At 37.5% G+C, this 17,935-nt stretch overlaps 1 protein-coding gene across 1 annotated transcript in view; it reads right to left on the bottom strand.

Moving 5' to 3' along the window:
• The window catches only part of slc9a1a (solute carrier family 9 member A1a), a 29,108-nt gene extending 16,404 nt beyond the window's left edge, over nucleotides 1–12,704 (bottom strand). The window contains exon 1 of the mRNA XM_024267525.2: nucleotides 11,577–12,704. Within this exon, the coding sequence (XP_024123293.1) occupies nucleotides 11,577–11,868 (292 nt within the window). The 5' untranslated portion in view covers nucleotides 11,869–12,704. The remainder of the gene's footprint in view (nucleotides 1–11,576) is intronic.
• Between the last annotated feature and the right edge of the window lie 5,231 nt (nucleotides 12,705–17,935).

Here is a 17,935-nt window from a genome sequence, read left to right as displayed (position 1 = left end):
CACGAGGTCGGCTTAAAATATCTGTCACTGCATGTCGAATTTAAATGGAAAAGCTGTTGATTAGAACTACACAGGTTTCAAAAGAAAAGGCAACAGAAAACCGCTCTGATGCAACTGTAGGAAGAAGGACAGGCACGACAGAGCTTGTTGTTCCTTATTTACTCGTTCCAGTTGCTAACCCGATGCCTCACAGCCTCTGATTAGAAGTTAAGAGCAGTATCTGCTGAAAGTATAAATATAAGATCGTGCATTGTTGATTAAAGTGACTGAGCTAAGCAAGTACTGAAAAATTGTAGAAGAAATTATTGAAGAAAATATAGGAAAACATGCAAAAAAGAAACATTATGCTACTGAAAAGTCAATTTTTTAAACTCAAAACAAAACAAAATAAATGCCTTAAAATCTAAATTTTTTAAACTAAATATTTCATGTTACTTGTTTTTCTAGTAACCTATATCTATGGAGCTTAATCAAGAGAAGAGATAAAGTAACCATTTGTGTTTACTGTACACAACTGTAGGTCAAGTTTAGCTCACACTGTGACAAATCTGATAAGGATGCATGAAACATAAACACTCGACTAACGAGGCAACAAGCTGCAATCCAGGCAAAACGAGAAAATAGGCATAACAACGCTGCTAATGACAGGAAGATACAGCCCTGAGGTGTCTTTCTGGCTTTAAAGTTAAATCTTGAAATAGTATAGATTTGACACAAGTTTAGTCAGACACTTACAGTTAATCACTAAGCATACATGTGTGAAAAATTAGCAAACTGATTACTCTTTTTTTTCAGAATTAGTTGAATGTGGTTGCTCATAAAGTTTAAATCCTAAAACAAAATAATGAATGCACAAGGTTAAAAACATTCAAAAGAGAGGACAGGTCAACATAAACATAGAGACATTTGTGCTGATGGAAGTATTTATCACAAACAAGTATTATTCAGTTGCACCATGGAATCTTATAAAACGTTACATGAAGCAATGTTGTTATTTAGAAAATTGGCACCACAAAGCAACAACACGGGATTGAAATTACAAACAACTAACAAGAAGTGGCTTCACTCTGATCTAACAGAGGCTGAAGAATGAAAATGCTGTACAGGTGACTCACCTGCTGCACTAAATAAAAAGAAAGACTTGCTATTTAAAAGACTAGCTGAAGACACTTGATTGTAAAAGAGAACAAGTTTTTGAGTATTATATACATCTAACGTGATTTTCTAGTTTCTGATTAACTTCAGAAAAATGTATTTTTTTTGTTCATGATTTTCATAAAACAAATATCTAAATTCATGCTTTTAACAACATTGGACAATACCACGGTGAATTATCTTTACTGAAGTCGACAGCAAACCTGAGTGTGTGGAAACGTATGGATGATGAAATGAAGGCAGAGGAACCGCTTAAACCTGCTTTAATTCATTACCACATTGGCAGCTGTTGTGCAATTACCCAACTTGACCTTTCAGATCTCCCACCCCACTTGTTTTCTTTGTCCTACAAAGCTGTTTACCTGGATCAGGTGTGTTTTACTTGCTGCTGATTTGCAAAGATTAAAATGAAGCAGGATGGTAGAGTCTTAACGCCATGTTTTACCCCAAGATTTAAGTTTACCAAAGTAAAACGGATCATGCAGCTGAACTATATTTCCTTTTTTTGTTAAAATGTTGCAAGTTTGACAGCTTTTTTCTAAAACTTTTTTCTTGTTGGTTCCAAGAAATAAAGAAGCATAGAGGATAAAGCAGGCAGGTGGGGCAGCTCCACCCAGTAAACAAAAAACCTTCTTCTACTTCTGAGAAAAGCTTTGAGGCGGACCAGGAGGGAATTTCTTATGTTTTGAGAATTACCAGAGCATAACATCTCTACTTGAAAGGATGCAAATATTCACTAAAAGATAATTAATAAACAATTTAAATCAGGGTTCTCAAAGTCAACCTTGGGGTCTCTGAGGGCAGAGTCTGGCTGAGGCTAGGCCATATGGGGTTCCATTTGGGCCAACAATATGTTTTTGTGTCCACTATCTATGTCTATGGTCCATTATTTATGTCTGCTGATCATTTTATTGTTCTGTGAAATGACAGGAGCCAACAACGCTAGCAATTGTTGCTAAGGACTCTTCAAATGACCAGATCCAATGAAATTGCAAAGTTTTAACCATAAAGAAAGCTGAAACATCTCAAAGCAAATACAAAGCTATCATCAAAGAAGAGTGTCCATGCAGAAGATCTTGCTTAGTAGACATTAAACTTTCATATTATGGTGGGGGCCACAAAATATCGAATTGGGGGCCATAAATGGCCCGCCAGTTTGAGACCCCTGCCCCTATTGAGAGAAAGTATAAGTGCATAAAGTAAACACAGCTAACTGTGTTCACTAAATTTTAGAAGGTTCTGAATATTATATTTGGGATGAAACATATTGTATTTTAAAGAAAATCCAAAATATATAAGTGGTGATTAAGGGAGGATTAACTGTTTGGATAGATTTTTTGAAAAAAGCAAATAAGTGTAAGCACATTCTCCACCATTTCTTCTCATTCCTAAAGCGAGCTAACTTGAGGCCGGAGCCTCCCACAACAGAAATTCTGGGAAGTTTTTGGCCTAGAGCTTTGAACTACTGACACGCACCCTGTCTAATATAGACTCCATCTGCACGGGCTTGACAGCCTAACAGTTACTATTGTTAGTAGGACCTGTGACTGAAAGCCAAAAGACAAAGTCACTTGCAATTACTGAGAGATATTCTATCATACATTCTTAACGGTTTCTAATATGAAAAGTTATTCATTTCATTTGAAAAACGGACATGATCAAATACAGATGACTTAAGGGAGTGCCTTCTGAGAGAACTTGCATTTCTGTTTGACACCAACAACAGATTATTACATTTGTCTGCTGAGTAATCTATCAGACAAAGGTGTTCATGTACAAGCTTTCTAAACTCTAAAAAAGAAGGACTTATAACTGAATCCTGGCATGCAAAGACGAACAACAGTGTTATTGGAGTACATAGGGCCATAGTCCCTCATGTAAAGCATGCCAGGGAGTGATGTTAAATTAGGAATCCAAGCTACTCCTGACCTTTTAGCATTACCTTCCTCGAATCCTAAACCATAAATAGATCACAATGAACTTGCAACTAATTTATCAACAACAGGATTGTAACATTTGCTTAGATCTGAACTTCACAAACACAAAATATATGCAAATTACATGTCTGAGCATAAATCATTTTACAGAAAGTTAGGCACATTTCTGATACATGTGGCGTGTTGCAATAAAAAGACTCAAATTTGCAGTAAAAGCTTGTTCGATCATATTCTTCTGAAATCATTTTTTGCAAGGCAGGTTAGTCGTTAAGTTCTCGTCTACTATTCTGTTCAGCTGTGTTTTGGTTCATTAGTGACGCAGACTCATTTTTTATGAGGAGCTCTTAAAGTACCACCACAGAATTTCAGTGGAGTTGAAAAATAGACTCTGAAAAGTCATTACTACATCTTTTCTTCCTTTTCTTTTCTTTTCTTTTTCAGCCGTTCTGAACATTTGCCATCTTGTGGGGATTCTTGCTGTGTTGCGTAACCCAGTTTAACACCAGCTTCAGGGCAGATGGCCTAAACTTTTCCCTCAATAATACTCAGGTACCTTGCAGACATTGAGCTGACAGGAATTTCTTGGTAAACCCACATCCTGCCATTTCAAATTAAAGCTAAATCCCCAGTTCTCCGTGAGCATATTTGACAGAGGATTTTTTGTTCATTTGCTTTGTGTCCACATGATCATGTGTCTAGAGACCAAACCATTTGAATCAATATGATGACATAAGTCCAACTCTTTAATTGAGGTAATCTCAGCAAGACTTCCTCCAAAAAAGCAATTTAAAAGTGACAGAAAATGTGATTTATTAGCCTGACCATAAAAGCTGCATGAGCAGCTCAATCAATCAGAAGTGATTTGAATGCTATCCTGTCCAAGGATAAAGACTTCAAGGATCTTGGATCTGGTACAAGGAAGACCATCGCCTCAAACACTGACAGGCTAAGTGATGACATTTAGCACTCACTTCTGTGTGACTTCATAAACGACCTGGGGTGATCATAGTGTAAGAAGCAATATCACAAAAGATTAGATAATGAAAAAGGAAGACGATTAACTACAAAGCATAACCCTCCCGCACACAACTGTAGGGCAGTCAACAAGGTTGTCTGAAGGAGATACATGATTAGCACACGAGTGAGCTCTGAATGAAAAACAGTTTTTATGCACAGCAGCATCCAGATATGGATATTACTCTAAATGCATTATTCTTAAGATCAGATCCCTTCATGGCTGCATGTCATCGACGGAAGCAGCTGTGTCCTTTCTGTGTTCCCTCCTGGGAGCTTTTTTTCTTTTTCTTTTTACCAGTGTACTGTAAATCACTAAAGGGAGATGGCTCTTTCGGTTCGATGTGTTCCCAGTGTCGACAGAGCCTGAAACTGCATTCTGTTGCCAGGTGACTACAAAATAGGCCAGTCGGGCTAAAATAACTTTTTGAAGAACTGTTTGTAAAAGATGCTAATTGATGGTATATATATATATACATATATATATATATATAGTTTGGAAGTAAAATCTAATGCCAAGATTGAAAAGACATGACACAGCATTTTAAAAGGGACTCGAGAAATATGTTTACTTCAGTGTTGGAGCCCATATTCGTGACTACAATGCTGTTCAAAAGATCAGCTGTTATGAGTCATTGTTTAACAGATGAAAAGCGCCATGCAGCTCTAGTTCTGCAAGACCAGTATTGGCATTAATTATTTATTATGGCCTGCTGCTAGTATATTTCAGCATGACCTCTGGCATGGAGCTGTACATAAACACGGCTGTCTTTTGCTAATAATTTATCTGAATTATTTTCAGTTGTAGTATCACCTGGGGTTTTATGCTACACAATGTAAGGATAATAGTACACATATACTTAAAGAGTGTTCCTTCGCTATATCGCGGTTCATCTTTTGTGGTTTACCCGTTTCCTGGATTTTGTGTTCTGTATCCTGATGGGCTGTAGATCTCGTCAATTAATCTCCTCATACACACAATGACACAATGATTACACTTTGTTTACATTCCATAATACTGGACTTACTATTCTGCAAAGGTTTAAACTTTAAGAGGTTTAAACAAGAGGGAAAAATGTGAAAATATTTGAGAAAATTGAAGGCTATAAACTGTGTAGTGAGCAGTTTTACAGCGGTAAATCCACTTTGCGGATTTCACCTATTGCCGGTTATTTTTGGAACACATCCACCGTGATAATCAAGCAAACATTGAACACTATCTTACACTAAGACTAAAGAAATAAAGACTAAAGAAAATCCAATCTAAAAACAAACCAACTCAGTGCTGCCAACAATCAAAATTAGTACTAGGTTTAGCCAGTTGTTGGCAACCAGATGGTATTTTACATTTCTAATTGTGATTTAATTATTTTTAAAATTTTGCAAAAATTTGTATCCGAGCACCCATGGCAGTCACATGATTTTTTCACAAGTCCCACCCCAATGGGAGTAGAAAGCTTCATTTCCATTGAGTGGACCGGTACATTCCGCTATTTTCCATTGTAAAATGGACTCATTAAACAGTGCCGAACCGTACCTCTTGAGGGCCCTCATAGAAACATAACGAGACGGTTGGGCGGAGCCGCTGTAGCCACCCATTGATTGGCAGAAAGTGATGACGACATTAGAAAGCACCAAAATAGCACTAAGCTAGTGTTTCCATTTTGCTCTTTGCAGTAGTATTCTTTTTAGCCGCCCACAATCTTCTTTCAAACAACATTATAATATCGTGTATACCATTCCTGGATGTACTTCACTGTTGTTTTTCTAGTTGTCGCACTACAATGACGCAATGATTCGCTAGCAGTCTACACCATGTAAGTGTAAACAAACCGCTCAGTGGAAACGAGGCCAAGGTAAGTGGAAACGTTCACCAGAATTATCTAGACCATACCGTACCACTTCTTACAAGACCGTACAGGTAAGGAGTGATTTTTATTTCTAAGGAGGTTTTTATTTTTATTTTATTTGTTTTAAAGTCCGGATTGTAAGAGCATTTTAATTCCTCTTTTAATGACGACTATCTTGTTTTTTAAGCAAAATCAAAAACTTGTGTTGTTTTCTAGGACATAGTTTCTGCAGAGCAGCAGTAGTTTGTTAAAAATTTGCCTCCAAGTTGTGGACAAGAGTGTAGCAAGTCTGCCTCCATTTCCTATTATCTCTTTTTTACATGCTTTCCAGCTAGCTTACAGACCCTCACACCTCCAAACTAATATTTCTGGTGCAACAAAAATAGCGAGCAATAGCTATCCAACTGTACAGTTTTGAGCCAAATAATAGCTTGGACGAGGAAAACAAAGATGTACATTGATCTATTTGTCTACAAGTGAATGCATCAGAATGGAGCAAAGCAGATAGCTTGTGCCCCGCCCACTGTAGCACCTAAGTCACAACTACAAGCTTTTTCAAACAATTTTTGACTGCTTCCAATTCACATAATTTGAACAAAGAAATACTCAGAAAAGCTATTTTAATATCTCTTTTTTTTTTTTTTTTTAGAAATTTCTTCCATCATGAGAAAAATGCAACAAGAACATGTTAAAACACGATTTTCATTGGAGTGTGTTCTTGAATATTAGCATATGGAGGATTTTACTTTGTTCAACAATTGTAGAAAATACGAGTGGTTAAGCTTCTACAATCATAACACCCAGCTAATGCTAAATATCTTGACTACATGACAATAGAGAACAGTGGCCCTATACAGCCCACAACCTCCAGAATGGCTAGATCCTTATGTTAAAGTTGATGAGCCATTACTGATACATATCATGAAAAAAAATATTTTTAGAGGGGGTGGAGTGGTTTTGAATGAGTGAACTTGAGAAAAATGTAGCATATTTCTTTACATGCTGCTGCAAATGTTGTGGAAAAGTTCAATGCAGGTCTTTCAGACATGAGCTGTGCTTCACTGAAACCTAAGCTGAAATCTAAAAGGAAGAATTGCACAACTGCATTAGCAGAACAAACAAAACAGCATGAGTCAGGCTCTTCTAACAGCAGACGTACCTGAGGGGAAATCTCTAAGGAATCAGCTTCTACACCTAAGCGTCTTACATACTGGTTTTAGAAAATTTACCACAGACGAAAGAAAAGCTCAGCAAGAACTCAGGCCTGTGGACATTCTTCTATTTTTTTAAAGATTTCACTCTATTAAAAAATATAATTTAATTGTCAAAAATGTTACATTTAGTGAAAGGTTAGATTGTGAGATTAAATTAGAGCACTACTCAAAACTTGAATTTTATAAGGAAGATTTACAGACAATAGCAGCACACAGACAACATTTATGAGGCAATCAAGTGATACATATCAGTGAAACTAGATTCTATCCCACCTATAGTGATAAAGTAATCTCTAAGGGTTTAGGCATGCCAGTCAGACAACCCTGCATTCAGCAAACAGGTCAGATTAACAACCTCTGCATTCCTAAAATAGCACAAATCAAGATAGGCAATCATAAAAAACTCATCCTGTGTTTACTGTCAAATTACTTTAAGGCTTGAAGGAACTGGACTTGAATGATTAAAATAATAGATGACTTTAAACATCTTTAAAAATATAACCATAAAGTTGCCTTGTTACAACAAAACATTGCTACAAATGATGCCTTTAAATTAATGCATAATTGGGCTTGTTGGAGCTGCAGCTGTGTTGACACTGAACTAGCACTTTTGACATTGTTGTAATAACAAAGCATAATTTTAACAATTTATATTATTAAGATACTAAAAGCTGTATGTAGGGGTTTCAAATAATATGATATTATTTGAATTACTTCATTCAATTGTTCTTTACATGTTTGTGTGTCATCAAATATAATAAATAAATTTAGATCCAACATGTTATCAGTTTATAAACAATAAAGTATTGTTTCTTTGTAAGGCGAATGGAAATCTAGGACACTTGCAAATAAATAACTCCTCATGATAAGGTGTGTCCCATAGTCTGTTCACAAATCAATTGTGAATGTTATCAGGTTACAGTTCCAACAAATGTACGGATTACAACAGATGGTCAGTGCATTTTACGGTTTCAATGACTCAGATCGACACTGGTTTATATTAACAATACAGCCTATTTAAATAAAAGCGGCCTAAAATGCAACTATAGTTGCATCTTTAAAAGTAGAATTTAAACTTTTTCTAATAGTCACAAGACAATAAAAATTACTTCTCAACCCTTTCAGAGTCTTTGAACACATCTTTCTCAAAAAGGAAAACCTCACACTTAACCTCATGAGCCCAGAACAATCTTGTACAGTGATTCATTCAATGAAAATATCTGATGATTTTCAGTGACCTACTTTATCAAAAGGAAGGGATTTTCTCCAAATGTCAAAATCCTGTAGTTTCACAAAACCTCAAATGTTCAAAGGCTCATCTTTAACCCTGTCACATGCTACAAATGGTTTATAAAACTTCTTAATGCAGTCTATCAAACACCCTTCAGAGTTTTACTGCAATTCATAAACTGCCATCTAAGACAACTGATACTACTTATAAACTGGAAAACTTCTATTCCTGCCTTGCAGAAGATCCTTTACTGTCATATACGTACAACACCTTTACAATCTTTTGCATTCTATTACAGCTGTAATGTGTATTTTACACTATTTGAATGCTTAGTGTTATTTTTTCCAGATAAATAAAGGAGATCTTGTACCCATCATAAAACAAAACACAGACTCAAAAGCACTTTTCTACTAATTTAAAGTAAAACAGCAATTTAAGGTTTAAGTTAAGTTCATGTAGTGATGTCAGCATAAGACATCCTCAAACTTAAACTTTATTTATCTGTATAGCGCCTTTCGTTCAGCCGAAACACAAAGAGCTTAGCATAAAAGCAAATAAAATACATGTTAAAAACACAGTGTTTAAAAACAAATTCAAACCAAGACACATAAACTTCTCGCTTACTACTCTTAATTTTCTTGTTTGTTTTCTTTCGGATTTTTTAAACTTGGTAGGGATTACCACTTAAGGCACAGATCAATGGACATTAGATGAATTTTTGACGTATTTTGCGCCCGAGATACGCGCACAGTTTGTCTGGGGCTTGCTGATAGCCTGAAGCCGTCTGAACTAGCCGGCGTCGAGTATAGTCTGATTCGCTGTCGGACCTTTTCCTGACCATGGCGCCAAAGAAATTATTATGGAAAGTATACTCATTTTTGTCAGTCAATCTGATTACAACAAAAATGCTGTTTTGAATTTAACATCTGTATATCTTTATTTAGTCTTTGCTTTTTTTTTTAGGAAATGAATGTATTTCTTTGTCTGTTGTTTCTGCTTGAAATAAGTCTAAATCTAAAATTCAAGAAAAATATCTATTTCTTGATAAATATGTAAATTTGAAAGCACAGAATGATTTCAGAGATAAATTTAAAATGGATTGTCATATTCAAATCACTGTTATCACAAATAATTATCATTGTCAAGAGTTAGCTGTTCTCCAGCCACACTGAATAATCTACATCACATCCACAGCAGTAGCTAGTGTTATTCTTTTTTCTAGTTCTCTCTTAATTATCATCACTAGTTCAAATTAGACACTTTCCTTATGCTTTTGTTTTAACCAAAAGTCAATACAGCATCTGAGGCAGGTGGTCCTGCATCTCTCTGCAGTCTCCTCTGAGACTTTGGGCTTCTCGCCCAGAGAATGAGACAGCATCCTTGGCTACAAGCTCTTAATTATCCAGGCCCCTGTTGGTAAAACCAAGCGACAGGCTGCTGGGGTTTTTTTGAAATATAAAAGCTCCAGTGGGGAACACTCAACACAGGAAAAGGATGAGCGAGGACTACAACTATTAGCAGGAGACAAAACTAAGTAGTAGGGGTGTAAAGGTTCATTTTTAAAAAAACAATTGATTCATATCATCATTTGTGGTTGCGGATTCGTTCATTTTCCGATTCACTGACCTAAAATCAATCCAGGACATGTCTAGCCAAAAGTTCAACCAGTGAGACTCAGAAATAAATACTTGGTACTAAACAGTGCAGGTGAAGTTTTCCAGATTCCTTGTGTTTCTTGCATGATAATCAAATGAAAATTAAATGTGTACAAACAAGTAAACAAGAATTAATGGTAAATCCATTCACATTTTAGTTTCATATAATTCAGTTCCGGTGTTTTTCCACATAAATATAATATAAACAGAACATTATAACTTTAACCGTCATGCTCTCTTATCGGGTCCAGATGACCCCACCCTTACACTGATGTGTGATCCCTCCCATGACAAAGGTGGACAGGATATTATGTCTGCCACCGACACCAATAAAGATAAAAAATCCTTGAAAAAAAAAAAGTAGATGACCCCACTTTTAATATAAATATGTCTAGGATAGCAAAGGGGTTAATGATGGCACATGTGTTGAATAAACCTACCATGCCTCAATCCAAATGTTATTTTCCAATATTGATTAGAGGGGTGTGCCAAATATCAATTTTTCAATATATCACGATATTTTGCCCTGCGATCGATTCTCGATGGGTTCTCACCAAGTATTGATATTTTATTTTTGTTTGAAGAGGCTCTAAATCGTTATATTCGTCATCCTTTGGTGGTAGATAGTGGGCGCGTGTTGCAAGACTGACTTTTGTGAGCACCAATGTGCCTGGCAGCCACTTGATTTTTTCAACTTTTGCTCTGTCGTTTACAACAGTTCTGCACTAATTAGCGGCACTGCTGTTCATGTTTACTATTGTTGGCACTGAATTTTACTGATAATTCAAATTCAATTGGTGTCAATCGTTGTCAAAGACATAGTATTACTGATTTCAGTAATGTTGCACAAAAGTGTCTATTATTTGTTGGACAAAATAAGACAAGTTGTTTATTAGGATTATGTTCCAGTTAAAAGATAAATGGGGATATATTTGACCAAAATGTGTTCTTCTATAATTTGAGTTTTTAGAGACAATTTTTACCAGTCATCGCAGTATCACAATATCATAGATATTGTGAGCCATGTATCGTGTATCACATCGTATCGTGAGGTACCCAGTAATTACCATTGTTTATAATCAATTTATTTAATTTTGAATCAATTTTATGAAGGTATCCATCAATTTCATTAACAACTTGCCTCAGCCAGACCGTAAATCCATTAATCGATTAAGTTGATTAATCGCTACACCCCTACTAAGTAGTAATATTTGAAGATGGAATCAATGGCTAGTAAAAAGTTAAAAAGCTAATAAAAGAAGTTATTAAATCTAGTGACTTTTTAATATTATTATTGTTAAAAGTCTTTGTTTTGTTACAGATCAGTCCTATGATGCAAACCTGCAGATCTAATACTTTTCCAACATCCAGTTCGATTTAATTCAGCTTTTGTGGTTGAATACTTGTTTCTAATTTTAGTTGATTTTTAGGAAAGTTGAGGAACAATCAGAGATTGCTATACTGTCTGAAGACACGGGCATTTCCTGGAGTAGGCTTCACACTCATGTCTGCACACTCACCCAGTTTCATCAAAGACGCGAAGAGTACCCATATTGAGACCTCAAAGGGAGTCTTGATGTGTTCGTACTCGAAGCTGAGGACCGGGAAAGCCTTCTTGGTTCTGTTGATCTCCTTCACGTGTGTGCTGGAGCAGCCGTCTCCTCCGTGGTGGCTGGTATCCGCGGAAGCGTCCGCTCCGTGGGGGAACACGGAACCCTGAAGCAGGACAAACACCAGCAGCAGCAGTAGTCCCAGTTCCGGTAAACTTCTACAGAAGCCCGCCGGAGCGCGTGAACTCATCCTCGCGGGCATGATTAAAACAACCCAAGCAGGGTTTTTTTGTTTTTCTTCCTGATAAAATAGTTTATGAAAGTTCACCTCGGGACTTCAGGGAAGTTGAGATGAACACCGCTTCGCTGAGATAATTAGCCAATCGTCCATTTAGCGTGTGAGCGTTCACCTGAAACCGAACCTACAGAACATTCTGACGGCTGACGTTAGCTAGCTTGACTTCGGCGTCGTTCCTCGCGGCCAGGTAAACCGCGACACCGACGCAGGCCGTTGTTCGGGGAAGCAGGAAACGCCAAGATGCTGAGAGGAGTTTCCTTTCCTCCGGGCAGAGAGGTCACCGCCGAAACACACGGTTTGCTGTTTCGCAAGTTTGTCCGTCACTGTGTGACACAATGTGTCAGAGGCTCTCCTGACAGCGTCCTAGTCGCAGAAAGATGTTGGTTCCGAGGGGAGACGGCAGCATCCCTTCCTCGTTTCTTCCTCCTTCCCGAAAAAAAGTCCTCCGAGAGGCGGCGGTGCTCAGATACTGACCTTGAGGAGAAGCCACACGGTTGCCACATTCCACCGTACCATGTGTGGAATATAATCAAACTTTTTCATTTTTAGATTCGAGTGAAGGGCATCTTCAACCGTCTGCCCGGAGACCTTTATTAGCTGAGCTCAGCAGGGGAAGGAGGACGGGTAAACTTGTGAGATGGTGCTGGTTGGGCTCTGCAGACTTGTCTGATTTATTTCTCCCCAAAGCGAAGTAGAGACTCGTGCTGTCTGCAATGATGTTAAAGCTTCTATACAACCTTCAAAACGCACACCCTTTCGCGGAGCTTTCAGGGAGGGAGGAGGAGCGGAGTGAAAGGGGAGGGGGGATCTTCGACTATAGTGACACCTAGAGGAGGGAGGTGTGAGGAGTCTCCTGGGTAAGAATGAGGAGTTGTTCCTTCACACTCCTCACATTCACGGTCAATGATTTACATACAATAATTTATCTCTTCCATTGTGGGTTATGTTTGCACATTGGTTTGTTTTTCACATCAATAAAACTATGCAACATACAGGGCCGGCGCTACATGGTGGGGTTGTGGTGCCCCAACCAAGAAATGGGGACCCCACAAGACAGTGCGCTGAACTTTTTTGTGTGGATCAGGGAGTCACTGTCGCACTCACTCTTAGCATATAGCTTGATGTAGAGGAGGTGACTAATGGTGGTGCTGTTTCCATTGCCAGTCTTGTTGATTATTTGGCTGAGGGGGTTCAATCAATCCTACAGCTTCAGAGAAGAAGCTGTTCTTCAGTCTGGTGGTCCTGCTTTTAATGCTCTGTAGCTTCCTGCCTGAGGGGAGCAGGGAAAACAGAGCATGTGAGGGAAACACACAACACCTTCTCCTCACTAGTGTTGTGTTTTGGGGCATCTGGAATTTGCAGTTTTCAGGAAGGTTACTTGAGAGGATTGTGTCTATTTTGCTTGTTTTTTTTAATCTCAACTGTTTTCTTCTTATGTTGTTTTCAGGCTTTGTTTAATCTGTCCCCCTATTATCCTCAAAGTTCTGGTGTTTAATTCCATCTTGTTATGTCATCTGCTTTGTCGCCCAGTTTTATTTCTCCCTTTGCTCCCTTTGTTTTGATTTTATTTACTGGAGAGTCACCAAACTCAAATGATTAAATTCTGCTTTTTCTTCAGCTGATGAAAAAAAAAACTGGTTAATAAATTGTCATATGGACAAGACCAGAAATGAGCATTAATGGTAACATGACTAGATCTATAAAATGGGTAATAAACCAAACAGCAGAACTCCCAGATGGTTAGAGAATAAAATGTTTTTTAAAGAGACACTCAACACAATCTAAAACATCTCATAAACAGCATAGTTCTTTTTCACTTCTGTGGAAAGGTAATAAAGCCTTTACTAGTTTATTTGAGTGCACCAGTTTTTTCTATGTTCTATGTGTGGGGGGGTAAGGTGACAGTCTAATGGCACTGGAGCACTCAAAAGATGTGTCTCACAATGAAAAAAATTTCTAATGAAAGATAATTTAAATTTATTTGGATGATGACTCAGCCCTGAGCAGGTACTGATTCTCTGGATAGGACCACTAATGGGATGTCCATGTGTTCATCCAGCTGAGGACATCAGTTCATAGACCAATATAAATACTAATTATGATGTAATCAAGCATTATAAGAAATGACATTCACTTTGGTTAATGTAGCGTGTACAATGATTCTAAGAGAGCAATGTCAAAGTGTCAGCTACTAATCATGACTCTCAGAAGGCTTTAATACAATTTACTTTCATTTTACTTAACAGGGGGTTTGCATGCTATTAATTTGGAGAAAAATAAAAGACAGTCTGTCTGACGGGGGAAAAAAACCTGGAAATATTCTAAAAAGGTGCTTTGTAATATTTTTTTCCCAGTGTGTAAAATATCCACGGTAACATGAAACTATCACGTTATCAGACTAATAAATAAAAGTAGGACTAATTTTCTATGAGTTCTATGAGTTTTGTGTAGATCTGTAGATATAACTTTGTGTAAGGTCTCCCTCAAGTCTCATTTCCAAAGAATCAGTATTTTCATCTGAAATGTTTAGCAATCCATCCCTAGGTTTTCTGAGTTAACTGTTTTCATTATTTTTCACTAAACGTCATTTGAGTCTTTGAACTCCATCACTCTCTAAAGGTTCATGTTACATCTTGCTTCATTTTTTTACTTTGGCCTGTCCTCCACATTTGTTGGTTTTCATTGCCTTTTATTCAGACTCAATGTAAAATAGATGATCAAGCAAAACACAATAATAAAATTCCTATGCAAAGACAGGTAAAATGGAAAATAAGTGATGTGAAGAACCTTTGTACCTATTGATATAGACCAAAATTACATGGTTGTGTGGCTAATAAAAGAAAAAAAAAACAGAATTAAAGAAATAAAAAGTCACTTTTGAAGAGTTTGGTGGCAAAATCGGAACCTTTCTGATGCTAATAATGTCACATACACTTTAAAATTACTTTGACACTTAATACTTCACTCACTTCATTGCAAAAACTGAATCTTAGCAAAAAAAATCTTATTTAGAAAGTTTTTAATTAGAATCCTAATTTTAATCTAAGAAAATATGCCGTAGTGACTAGAATTGCTTCTCTATTCTTGGTAAGACCATTTTTCGTACCCCTTTGGCAGATGTTTTTGCTTATTTAAAGATTTTTAAGAAATTATGACTTATTTCTAGTTTTTTTAAATTGTGTGACACACTGCAGTTCTGAAATCTAAGAGATGTTTACAAATGTAACTTAATTACTATATTTGTCTTAAATGAGGTTACAGAGGCCAAAAAGAAACTAAGCCCTGTTTTTTTAATGTATTTGTGTTCAATTAATTACTATTTTGGAATATGATATATGAAATGTGAGACAAACTTGTTTTCAAAAATAGATGAGAAAATATGTCATTGTCAAGATGATTCTGGGTGACCAGGTGAACCGGTAATAAGGTTGATAACAGTGTGCAGTACAACACACCTTTTATTACTTCTGTAACCAGCATGCAGGAGACAAAGAGTCTGTACTGTCAGTTATTTGTGTCTCAATGTCCTTGTCCTCTCTTTATGACTTCTACGTGTTTGATGTTTTACAACCCTCTATCCATGCGGTAGAAGCAGATAGTCTTGCAGTGAGGGTTCATTTTATTTTTGGACTCACCTCATAAATTATCTGTTGAACAGTTACCTGCTGTTTGGTTCAATACATTTTACAAGAGTTTGGCACATACGATAGCAGCAATAATTTAATTTTAGCAGCTTTTCTTTACAATGTGCCAATTAATTTTGGATAATGCACTCTGAGAAAGTGCTAAATTGACAAAAATACTTACTTGGTATTGTAACATTTGCAGAATCTACAATTTTTCGTGTTTTTTTCCTAGTTTTTAATCAATTTTATGGTGCATGTCATTGGTATTGATTGCATGCTGGGACACTGATGCCTGTCAAAAACTGTTTTTATGGAAATGAGGAGGGAAGTAATGCTCAGAGTTAAGTCCCTGCTGCAGGAGCTGAAAATGTGGCAGGGTGTATAACCCTCAAGTTCGTGAAGTTTGTCATTTTCCAGACACTATAGTCAGGAAAAATATCTAAAAGTCAGATACAAACACAGAGAAGCAATTAAAGTTGCTTTAAAAACTGGTTCAATAAGGTATCAATACATCCATCCATCCATTTTCTTGTCCGCTTCTTCCCTTCTGGGGTCGCGGGGGTGCCGGAGGCGAAGGCGGGGTACACCCTGGGCAGGTCGCCAGTCTGTCTCAGGGCCTCAATCACACACCCATTCACTCTCACATTCACACCTAGGGGCAATTTAGAGTCACCAATTAACCTATGAGGCATGTTTTTGGATGGTGGGAGGAAGCCGGAGACCCCGGTGAAAACCCACGCATGCATGGGGAGAACATGCAAACTCCACACAGAAACGTCCCAGCCGGGAGTCAAACCGGGGCCTTCTCGCTGTGAGGCAAGAGCGCTAACCACTGCGCCACCGTGCAGCCCAGGTATCAATACATCAAATCAAAATTTCAAAAATTCTTGTTCCAACTTTGTTTATTGCCAGCTGGAACTTGTTCCCTTTATGTTGTTGTGGGAAACCAATTACTCCTCAAGCTTTGCTTTATGGTAAAAAAGTAATCTTAAAAGGTATCAAAGCCTTAGGAAAAACTAGAATAGAGATGATCCAAAATTCAACCTGTGAACACATGATAAAAATCCTTCTTTAAGTTTCTCACAGCAATTAAAGAAGACCTTTAAATTCAAGGCTTCTGCTGAAAACTTAAGGCAAATAAATATCCATTGTGAATTGTGTTATTTAAAGCCATAACTTAAGATATCTTGGTTGCAAAAAAAAAACATTCTTTAAAGTTAACACCAAAACAGTTGAAATAATCAATAGTCACCGCAGTCCAGAACATATTTCTGTTTTCATGTTCTTTGAGCTCAGGAAGACACATTTTGAACCAAGAAGCTATTTTTCTCATCCCAGTTGTGCATTTAAAAGATTTGAAACTATGAAACTCTCCCTGTTCAGTCTGACCCAAAAACATTTGTTATATTTATATCTATAGTTGTGTTTTGAACTTTAGTTTTCTGTATTTACCTGGATGGCCTTTGTGCTCTGTTCACTCCCACGTTTCTTTTTGTGGAGCAGAACAATGCACATGAATGCTGGCTGCCATTTTTACTGCTTTCCTTGGTATTCTAAGATAAGAAATGAAAAAGTTTTTGGCTCTGTTATTGCTCCTCGCTCTCATATCAAAACCATGTGATGTGGAATCAAATTTGTAGGTGTGCAACACAATTCAACAGAATTTACCTGCAATTTTTTAGTTTTTTTGCAGATGAATAACAAAGAAAGCCAATCAGTCACACATACAGTTTATAAAACAGCTTGACAGCCTCCAGTTTTCTTCAGGCCTCTGCTGAGAAACTGTCCACATCACTTACTGAGTCCTGGCTCACCACTAAATGGCTTTGCATTCGAATCTGCAGGATCCTCTGCTGTCACCTCCTGGATTTGTTATGGAGAGCCAGAAGGGTTCAGGGGTGAGACTGGGAAAAACAAACAATGACATGACGCCACCCCGTATAATCTGTGCAAAGGATGACTCGCTGTGACAGCATGTCTGTCAGCTGGAACCCAGGCAAAATATTTTGACAACCTTAATTGCACTCTTTGGACGGAGGTTGTTATTTGAGGATTCTCTGGACCAACAGTCACCTCTGATGTTGACATGGAGCATCTGGCTAATGTCCACTGTTTGCTCCATTTCCTGCAGCTATTTCAAATATCATCGCACTAACTCATGCCAGATCACATCAGGCTTAATGCAACATCTCTTGCAGAGCAGCGGGGTCCTTTGGGAATCATTTCCATCATCTTCTAACAAACCAGAGACATATTGTTATATTTGTGGTCATGACACCGTGGGGGTCAGACAGTGATGCAGCCTGTAATGTCTCTAATATGATTTGGTGGCTCCTCAGAATCCGCATGACCCAGATGATTTCAGGAGCTGAGTCCTGCTGACAGGTGCTTTTATAACCAATCAT

The sequence above is a fragment of the Oryzias melastigma genome, linkage group LG16 (assembly GCF_002922805.2).
Source record: "Oryzias melastigma strain HK-1 linkage group LG16, ASM292280v2, whole genome shotgun sequence".
In the NCBI taxonomy this organism is placed as follows: domain Eukaryota; kingdom Metazoa; phylum Chordata; class Actinopteri; order Beloniformes; family Adrianichthyidae; genus Oryzias; species Oryzias melastigma.
Note: the sequence above shows the minus strand (reverse complement) of the source record. Positions and strands in the feature narration are given on the sequence as shown.